This window comes from Mastigoproctus giganteus, chromosome 10 (genome assembly GCF_048544385.1).
Source record: "Mastigoproctus giganteus isolate SK-2022 chromosome 10, ASM4854438v1, whole genome shotgun sequence".
NCBI lineage: Eukaryota > Metazoa > Arthropoda > Arachnida > Uropygi > Thelyphonidae > Mastigoproctus > Mastigoproctus giganteus.
The window spans coordinates 72,421,287-72,432,317 of NC_143584.1; the positions used below are offsets into that span (position 1 = coordinate 72,421,287).

General features: G+C 34.8%; 1 protein-coding gene across 2 annotated transcripts in view; it reads left to right on the top strand.

The window, feature by feature from the left end:
* Nucleotides 1-9,965, top strand: part of Pcif1 (Phosphorylated CTD-interacting factor 1) — a 429,173-nt gene extending 419,208 nt beyond the window's left edge. For both annotated transcript variants that reach the window (XM_090384018.1, XM_090384020.1), the window contains one exon: nt 9,513-9,965. In XM_090384018.1, the coding sequence (XP_090240144.1) occupies nt 9,513-9,867 (355 nt within the window). In that variant the 3' untranslated portion in view covers nt 9,868-9,965. The remainder of the gene's footprint in view (nt 1-9,512) is intronic.
* The last annotated feature ends 1,066 nt before the right edge of the window (nt 9,966-11,031 follow it).

The window sequence follows — 11,031 nt, forward strand, 5'->3', positions numbered from 1 at the left end:
CTTAATGAGACATTTTTGCTTGACTGTCCATCTCATTTGCATGAAAAGACTCGTATTCTTTACATTCTTCTGGTCTGTAGATTACTCTCAATCTCATTATCACTGAAAAATATACAAAATATACTTAGTTGGAAGCAAAATACCTTTGCTTCCAACTAGCTCACACCACAGGCCCCTCCGTAACCAGGTGGGCAGGAGCAGCAGCAGTGCATAGCACACACTTCTTGATTCGACCGGGGTTCGAGACTTGTGACCACCAAATACGGAGGATGTGGAAAAGTCAGGGAATGATCACCGCATATCCCTAGAGCAATATGGCCTTAGTTGCTCTGGGGATATGCAGTGGCCCTAATGCTCCTAAAAAAACCAAAACAACAACAACAACTCACACCACACAGATTCTGTGCTGGCAGACATAACTTCAGACTCAGCAAAAGCTCTTTTCGCACTCAGCTGCTTTTGATAAGCATGGCACTACCACTGCTCCTATCTTCCCTAAATACTTTATATATACCATAGTGGAACTTGTCATCTCAATTTCCACTACTTATCTGTTAACCATATAACATCAACATTGGTTTTGTTTAACCAGGAGTTAAAATTTGGCCATTTTATTGAATGCACTCCTGATATTACTGTGGACACAGTTAAGACTAAGTATTCTATAATTTACTACCTTGATACACCCCTTGAAGTGATTTAGGCTTGTGTCCCTATCTTTTTCATTGCACTCATTTGAAACGTTGCTACCCTCAGAACATCTTGCCAACTTTAACATGGTGCTTTATGATTTTGTAATAACTGAGAGCAAAGTGGAGGAGAAATTGTTGAAGTTAAACTTAAGTAAGGCACCTGCGGTGGATGGAACCTATCCAGTTATATTAAAGGAGGCAGCAAAGGAAATAAGCAAACCCTTAGCCATAATTATGAGAGCATCCTTGGACTCAGGGCAAGTTCCCGCAGACTGGAGATGTGCCAATGTATCCCCAATTAACCAAGGGGGATCAAATGATGACAAGTTGAACATAAGAAAGGCACATGGGGTGGATAGGACCTATCTAGTTATATTAAACGAGACAGAAAAGGAAATAAGCAAACCCTTAGCCATAATTATGAGAGCAGTCGTGGACTGGAGATGTGCAAATGTATCCCCAATTCACAAAGGCGGGTCAAAGGGTGACAAGAGTAATTACAGACCAGTTAGTTTAACTTCTGTTCCGGGTAAAATAATGGGGTCACTAGTTAAAGATGCATTACAGGATCATCTAGACAAGACTGCAGCAATAATTCAGACACAGCATGGGTTTGTTAAGGGAAAGTCTTGTCTGACAAATTTGATAGGATATTATGATGTGGTTACAAAGGAACTGGATGCAAAAAATAATTTTGATATCATATATTTGGATTTCAGGAATGCTTTTGACACTGTTGCACAAGGAAGACTATTGTACAAATTGGAGCAGAATGGTATTAAGGGTAAGTTGCTACAATGGATAAAAGGATGGTTAAGTGCGAGAAGACAGAGGGTGGTAATCAATGGGTGCTGCTCTTCTTGGACTAATGTTATTAGTGGAGTCCCACAGGGTTCGGTGTTGGGGCCACTGTTGTTTTGTATATTTATCAATGATATTGATGAAGGTATATCAGGCTTAGTGTCGAAGTTTGCAGATGATACAAAGGTTGGCAGGGTTGTTAATGACAGTAATGGCAGTGTGCTACTGCAACAGGATCTAGATAATTTGGGCAGATTGGCTAAGAAGTGGCACCTGAAATTTAACCTTGACAAATGCAAAGTACTGCATATGGGTAGAAGTAACCCCAGAGAAACGTACCAACTGTGTGGTACTACACTTAAGGTGGTAGAAAAGGAAAAAGAGCTGGGAGTAATTGTGCAGTCAGATATGAAGTTTTCTAAGCAATGCAGACAGGCTGCCAGGGCAGGTCATGGGGTTTTGTCAATGATATATAGGAATTTTGCTAGCAGGGAAAAGGAGGCGATTATCCCTCTGTATAAGGCAATGGTCAGGCCACGCCTTGAGTACTGCGTACAGGTCTGGAGGCCTCATTTTAGGAAGGATGTAGATTTACTTGAGCGTGTACAGAGAAGGGCAACAAGATTGGTGAGGGGAATGAAGGGATCCTCTTATCAAGAGAGGCTTAAGTTCTGCAAATTGGAGTGGCTGGAGACTAGGCACCTGCGCGGTGATCTGATTGAGGTGTATAAGGCCTTGAATGGGTTGAGCACGCTGAATTCTGATGGGATCCTTCCACTTGTTCAGATTACGAACCTAAGGGGGCATAAATTCAAATTAAGAAAGGACAGATGTAGAATAGATGTGCAGAAATTTGCCTTTAGCCAGAGGGTGGTTAATTGCTGGAACAAACTTCCATCTGTCGTGGAAGTTGATAGGTTGAATAAATTTAAGGAGGAACTGGACAGGCATTTGGAGGGAATGGTGTGATTATTTATTATTTATTTTTTTTTTTTTTTGGCTGATGCTGCATAAGCTCATACATTTGCTTTCTTGCATCACATGCCACTACTACTACTATCTCTAAATCTCACATTTTTTCCATTGGGATTTTTACAACTTTTACAGAATGATCAGAAAGATGTTTGGAAAAAGTGTATTATTGAATCAGTGCTACTCTTCTTTAATCAAAATATTTAAAATATACCATCAACAAATCCATTTCCATGTCCCATATAAATTATGCTTTTCTAATTTTTGACTTGTCAGCATTTTTTAAGGATGATGGGATACCCAGTTTCCTTTAAAAAAAAAATATATATATATAGGAGTTGTGTCTCATGACTTTTTTTTTTATATGGTACATTAGGCTAACCCTTCCAGGACTAGTTTATAGATAATTAGTGGGTTTGGTTAGGGTCACCACAAACCTGATACTCCCCTGTAGAACCAAATTTAATAAGAAGAAAAATAAGTTTAGTACATTTTATATATATATATTTATATATATATACATTAAAATGGAACACATTAAAATGTAATTTATTAAATCATTGTATTTTAAGAAATAGATATATATATTTATATATATATCTATTTCTTAAAATACAGTGATTTAATAAATTACATTTTAATGTGTTCCATAGCGATAGCTACGACATCGACTTAATAACCCGGACTTAATAGTCCGTGTCATCACTATCGTTATGGAACACATTAAAATGTAGTTTATTAAATTCATTGCATTTTAATTAATTTACGTGATGGAGAGTTGGATAAGAATCTATCCTAAAAAGAGATCAAGGAAATCCCTGTATTATTTACTAAAAGTAACAAAGAATACAGGAGATATTTAGCAGATAATAGCTCTTATTATACTAAATATATATATATATATATATATATAAACATATATGAAATAAGCAATAAAATTGTAGAGAATTAGAAAACCAGCATCCCTACTACTAAATGGACGGCCTCTTATGCTCCCGGTAAATCCGAATTATCTCTATAATATGCTTTTTAACCTCTCTTTTGCCCTAAATTTTGTAATTCAAGGTAATTACAAAATTTTGCCTTATTTCGGCAAAAGCCGAAATAAGGCGAAGCGGAGGAAGAGTAAGGATAGCAATAGTACCTCACTTTCACTATTTTTGGCTGTTTCCTGGCCAGCTAAGAGTTGTAATGGATTGTTCTTCCAATTGCAACAAATGTAAACACGTTACTTTTGAACCTCTAATGCAGCAGAAATGAAGCTAAAGTAACTACAGAAGTGCCTACTTACGCTTTTCGCCCAATGACAAGGAGCAGAGTCATCCTGAAAGATGCAGTTACTTGGCAGGTTGAAATGGTCTCTAATGGGTGGCAGGCAGGCAGGCAGCAATTTGCCTTCCAATATAGTCAGGTATCCATTGGCATTTAGATGAATGCGATACAAAATGCACCCCCATATCATTTGGCTGGTAGGGAATTTTGCTGTCTGGATCGTATTCTTTACCACGTCTGCAACGAATCGTTTGTCTCCCATCACAGCCATGCAGATTGAATTTCTTATCATCCGAGAAAATAACTGAATTCCACTGCTCAGGGATCCACCTGACACGCTCCTTACACCAAATTAATTGGGCCTTTTTCATTTTTTGTGTGAGGAGGGGAACAACAACAATGTTCTTAGGACAACGAGCTACAAGTCCATTTTTGAAAAGGCATCTTCTGACTGTTACTGCACTTGCTACCACTCTTGTATGATCTTCCCATTCTCTTTTTAGCTCAGACGAAGCTTTACGGTTTTTAAGGCATAAGCACTTCAAAATGCGGTCTTGTTTTGGCATAGAGACTCGTTTGCATCCGGTTCCTTTTTTCCTATCAGCACAACCAGTATTCTTGAGTTTGGAAAGAAATCTACTCACTGTCAACTGATTACAAGACACTATAAACAATATGATGGGAAGAACATCCTTCCTCACATAAAGCAACAATAGCACTCTTTGTTCAGTGCGCCAATTGCACGTAACTCGCCATCCTAACACAAGCAAGGAATGACTGCAACTCTTGCAGAGCGTGCTTATATAGCTGAAAGTAACAGCTGATTCAATATTACGTCATCACCTATGCATGTCAATCTTATCTGATGCAATCTGTAAGAAATATTGCCATATACTTACATTATTCGGACGATAATTACAATTTTAAGGGGTGATGCACTTTCTCTGAACACCAATGTATATATATAAATAGTAAAATGTGTTTCAGATCAGATTAATGCCATCAATTATAGATTAAATATTACATCAGTCAGTAATCCAATTACTACTGTAAGAGTGTAATATGTAATGTATGATAAAACTTTAGCATATAAGTAAGAAGCAGACCATTAGGCAAAAAGAACACCCAAAGACAAAGATAGCCTGTGCTGGTTTACTTCACTATACCTTAGAAATAAACGTATAATTAGCAATAAAATAGAATTATTATGAGGCTAATTATTGATAATAGAATACCTTGAATGGCACTTTTTCGAGGGCTAGCACTATTCAGTATATCCAATCAATAATTAGCAAGACTGTTTGTTTTCTGCCTGTATAACAAACTGCTCGAAATTATAAATCATCTATATGATAAAACTTTAGCATATAAGTAAGAAGCAGACCATTAGGCAAAAAGAACACCCAAAGACAAAGATAGCCTGTGCTGGTTTACTTCACTATACCTTAGAAATAAACGTATAATTAGCAATAAAATAGAATTATTATGAGGCTAATTATTGATAATAGAATACCTTGAATGGCACTTTTTCGAGGGCTAGCACTATTCAGTATATCCAATCAATAATTAGCAAGACTGTTTGTTTTCTGCCTGTATAACAAACTGCTCGAAATTATAAATCATCTATACTTAAATTTAACAGCACACAGGCAAGGTAACAGCTAGCCCTACAGATAGCTTTGAAACAAATTATAAAAAAAAACAAGACAGAGAATGTACACAATAAGCAGGCCATTTTGCCTAATGGCCTGCTTATTACTTATATACTAGTTTTATCATATGGTACATATTACACTCTTACAGTAGTAATTATATATATATATATATATATATATATATATATATATATATATATAATTATTTCAAACGCTTTCAAACTTTTGAAATTATTCAAAAGTTTGAAAGCGGTGCATCCATTAAATCTCTAAAGAACCATTATAATGTTGGTGACCAAACCATACGCGAGATTGTAAAAAATAAAGGGAAGCATCATATTGCACACGCGAGTATTGCGTGCTGTATATATATATATATATATATATATATATATATAGTGGATATGGTAAATAGTTAACAGTTATAAACGTAAGATAATTAATTATAATGGTGATACAATCAGTGAAAACCTAAACAAAGAACCTGACAAGGGAGAGAAGTATATATATATACAGCAGACTCGATTTACAGGGATCGGATTAACTGGGACATTTAGACTACAAATTAAAAAAAAAAAAAAAAAAAAAACACAACCAGAAATCATAAAATTCAAGTAATAACTAGAATAGGTATAAAGAGATGTTTTGCAAGTCGTAAATAAACGACAAGCAGGACGTTATAAAATTGTAATTGGTAGATTATTATATTGCAGCCTCCACTGGTCTTCACACTTGACGCTCAAAACAAAGAGAAGAAATGTTTAGTTTGTCGCTTTGATTATTTTGTATGTCAGGGATAACGAAATTTTTTTTTTATTATTTAGAAATCGCAAAAATGATGGGTAAACGCAAACGAGTTGTGCTTTCGATTAAACCAAAACTTGAAATTATTCAAAAGTTTGAAAGCGGTGCATCCATTAAATCTCTAAAGAACCATTATAATGTTGGTGACCAAACCATACGCGAGATTGTAAAAAATAAAGGGAAGCATCATATTGCACACGCGAGTATTGCGTGGTAGGTTTTTTTATCTATCAGCATGTTTTTTTTACGTAGGTTGCTGGGCATTTTTGGATATACTGTACTGTAGTAAGTCCCCGACTTACGTAACTTCGAACTTATGTTAATTTTTTTTCTTTTTTAGGATTGTAAAATTTAAAACAGAATAATACCAGTTTACTACCTGTTTATAATGACTTGCGGTAACAGAAAAGCCCAATAACCTGGCATGTGCAAATTGTTTTTATTGTTTTATGATAGTGACCTCCAGAAAGGTGTTTTAGTATAATGTGAGCTCGCTTAGAGTGATAATAGTGAATTTTTGCCTTAACCCTGTGAAATTCTTTACATAAAATTTCATTTTGACCATTATCATGGTGCCGACTAAGAGATAAGTGACTGCGATACAAGTAAATCTATCAAAAAAAAAAAAAAGAAAGAAAAGAAAAGGAAAGCAATGGATTCAGGTCAGAAAATTAAAGGATAAAGACAGAATACGAGAAGCAGTGAAGGGACCGGCACTAACGAAGTCAACTATGATAACCAAGGCTATGAAATACATAGTTTTTAGTGTACAATTTCTTCCTTTTTGTATGTGCCGCTCCAACAACATCACCGCTGTTCCTAGATAAAGTTTTTAATTGAACTAATTGAAAAATGTTAACTATTTTTCTTCATTCTTCTAAAGATATGTGGTTTTTGTAATTTTGGCATATCACGGATATAGGAGCAATATTTCGGATGTCGAGGACTTACTGTATTTTTGAATTAACCAGGAAATCGATTATCTGGGATTTTTATTTTACCATCTATCCCGGAAAATCGAGAGTCTACTGTATATACAGGAACTCCCCGACTTACGTAATACTCGACTTTACATAAGTTTTTGCCAACCAGTGCAAACTTAAGAAAATCGTGGAAACGTATTTTATATCCCATAGGAATAAATGGAGGTATCGTGAAAATATTGTAATGTGAACCCAATAACACTTTTTTTTTTTTTTTTGGTAATTCGTTCCAAGACCTTGGAAGTTGAAATTTTCACTATAAAACTAAGGCCCATTTTCTCCTAAAAGGTCATTTTTATAATGGAAATTGCACTAAACTTTCATCATTACCATATGTTCCTGTTATAAGAATCAATTTTGAACACCTTTGTGATATTTTTCAAAAACACATTTCTGGAGGTCACGACCATAAAAACAATTTGCACTTTCTAGTTTATTGGGCTTTTCTGTTAATGCAATCTATTATAAATGAGTAATAACTCAATGTTATTGCATTTATCCCGATAACTGGAATTGTGTGGGTTTTTACGTTATTATTCGCTCTTCATTCCTATTTACTATTGAAATGAAAAAATTATAATTCCTCAGAGCAGTTAATACTAGAATATACATATAGAGAACGGTTAGTATACAAAAATATACTCTATATGTATATTCTAGTATTAACCGCTCTGAGGAATTATAATTTTTTCATTTCAATAATATGAATCCGGAGTGCATAGGCCTCTCTCACCATATTCCTATTTACTTATTACAATGATGAAGGGAAAGCGACCAACGGAAAGTTGGTCTTTGCTAGGAAACTAAACAAAACAAAATTGATTTAGAAATGAAGATGATTAATTAAGTACAAAGCAAGACAAACTGTCATCTATTGCACATGAAAGAACATGTTAAAGGATCAACGCATTTAAGATCAACAGTGATCACAAAACAGCGTTCGAGTGCTATATCGAAGATGAAACAGCTGTTAATAATATGGATGGAAAATCAGATTCAGAAGCAAGTGCGCCTGAGTCCAATAGCCATTCAAGCAAAAGCAAGAAATATTTATGAAGATATTAAGGATAACTATGGTGAACCTAAGTCACATTCATGGCAAGCAATGGGTGGTTTAATAGGTTCAAGCATCACGCTGATTTCCAAAACATAACTATGCGGTGAAGTTGCTAGTGCCGATTCTGCAGCTGCAGAGGAATTTTGTGATGTGTTGGGAAAAACCCCTTCTAAATCTCCACAGCCCTCAACTTCCACAGCGGCGTGCTTAGCAGCTGGAAAGTTAATTCTGGCAACGATGCTCGAAAGGTAAAACTTGCTGACGTTATGCCTGTCTCCTCTCTATTTTTGTAATTTTTCCTGTGCACGAGATAAAAAAATTGAATAATTCTATGTACATGTTCGTCAAACATTTCTTTTTTGCTTCTATCAAATTCAGCACTCATAGTTATGAGTGCGGAATATCCCTAAACTCTTATTGAGGGAAATTCCAACTTACGTAGTGTTCTGGGGAATGCAACCCTTACGTAAGTCAGAGAGTTTCTGTATATATATATAATACCTGTACGCTAGTGTTCTGGTGTGAGGTACAAAAACTAATTTTGTAAATTAATGTATATGTTGTTAGTATTAGTAGTGGTAAGGCTGCAAGCTGATAACAGCATTAGAAAAAAAACTACCCACTACTACAGCACGTGGAAGTTTTGTACCAAAATTCAATTATTATATTGCTAAAAACAGATTTGACAGGTTCATTTATCCTATAACCATCCTTTTTCAATTTAAATTTGTCCCTTTATGTGTATATCTGAGAAAGGGTAAGGATACCATCAGCATTTAGTTAACTCGGTCAGGTCTCCTTGTAGGTGCCTAGTTTCAGAAGCTACAACTTGCAGGGCTGAAATCTTTCTTTCTCTGCACCCATTCCAATGGATCTGCATCTTTCCTTTTTGCTCGAAACCTGTATACACTATACAAAGGGCAGGATAACCATCTCTTTGTGATTGATGCCAGCCTATCTTTGTGATAGGCTGGCATTATTCCTATATATCATTGACATGAACTGACCTAGCAGTGTTTGCATTGCCCACAGGACTTCATGTCAGACTGTATAATTATCCGTAGGTCTTTCATTCTCCATTATATGGATTGTTATCATAATAATCTATATTAAACACAAAAACAACTTAAGTTGTACAAATAAAATTCACTTAATATCTATATTTATGGAAGATAAAATAATTTTGTGGTGGTCTGTTGAAAAGCTTTTTAGTTACAAAAATGAATAATTTGGTTGATTATTACAAATGTATTATTTATTTTATGACACTCTTTAGGCTTGAAGTGAATCAAATGTCAGTTCATGGAACTCAAATTGTGTTCCTTCAAAATGATGCAGGATTTTCTCGTTGGGCACCAACTACAGATCGTGTAGAAGCATTGTTAGATGCATATAAACCAGGTAGGGACAAAGAAAGGGAACAAGCAATGTTTCCACCATCTCAGCCCCAAGGACCAACATTAGTTGCTAATCAAATTGTTGAACAGAATTCAGATTCTGGGGCAGCAGGACCTTCCCAACAAAATGCAACAAAAACTGCCCTAGCAGAAAATGCATCACAAATTCCAGCAGTATCTCCAAGTGCTGTGGCTTCATCAAACCACACAACACAACTTGGAAGACCGCAATAAGTAGGACTTGGGTCATTTCCTATCGTTGATATTTAAGCTGATGTGACTAAGACTTTGAAGTTGAAATCGGAATATACTATAACATTTAAATACTGTTGAGAGCCAATCATATTCACATTTTAAAATGTACATCATATCGTATCACGTGCATATACAAACTGGTTATCTGTATAATAAACATTAAACTTGTACAAAATAATGCATTTCATAATTATCATAAAGTTTCATTGACATAAGTTTAATTACTCTTGATGAACCATCTTCGGTAGAAACTGTGCTTGTAGATTCTGATATTTGACTTTGTGTTTTTGAAAAAGTCCGTGTATATATGGTTTATTATCATTAAGAATTTATTCACTGAAAAGAACAGTTGGTTTACATATGCATCTTGTAAATTGTTACTAATTGCTAATTCTGTTCAACAGAATGCAGTAATTACTTTCATAATCCCTTTCCTTTGGGAAGAAAAAAGTTGTAATCTAGTTGTAGATTTTTAATGTTTTCTTCTTAATCGTGTGTATAATGCAAAATCAAATAATTTTTCCTGAATTTTGTATTTCCTTATTGTGAGAGAATGTTTATTGTGTTTATGCATACATTTGTCATTAACAGATTTTATCGTGTACACTAATGTGTTGCTTGTTATACGAACTCGGTTTCATTTATGTAAATAGTTGGTCTTTAATGTTTTATAGATTATTTTATTTTTGGTTTTTAATGGGTGTGTGCAATCTGTCATTCTTGTATGGAGACAGGTTCACTAGATTATGACAAATGTTGCATTTAGTAAAAACGGTAAATAATTAAAATTATTTTCTATGAAAAATCAATTTGGGCAAGTTTTTATTTGGCAATCTGTTTTCTTAAGGTTGTTTATTTTAGCCACATTTTAGCTGAACTGATACCAAGCCTGTTCAAATGAGTGGGAATTTCATGATCAACACACAAGCAGAAAGCATGTGTGTTAATAAAGAGCATATATGAGGGCTGTTTGAATGATAATTATTTTTTTTTTTTTTTTCTTTTACAATGTGCCTTTATTAGTCATCCATATTTTGATGGTCCTTTTCAAAATAGTCCTCATTTGATGAAATGCACAATGTTTCTGTCATTATTCAAAAACATGGCGGAAGCCATTTTTTGACATGCATTTGCAAATCGCTT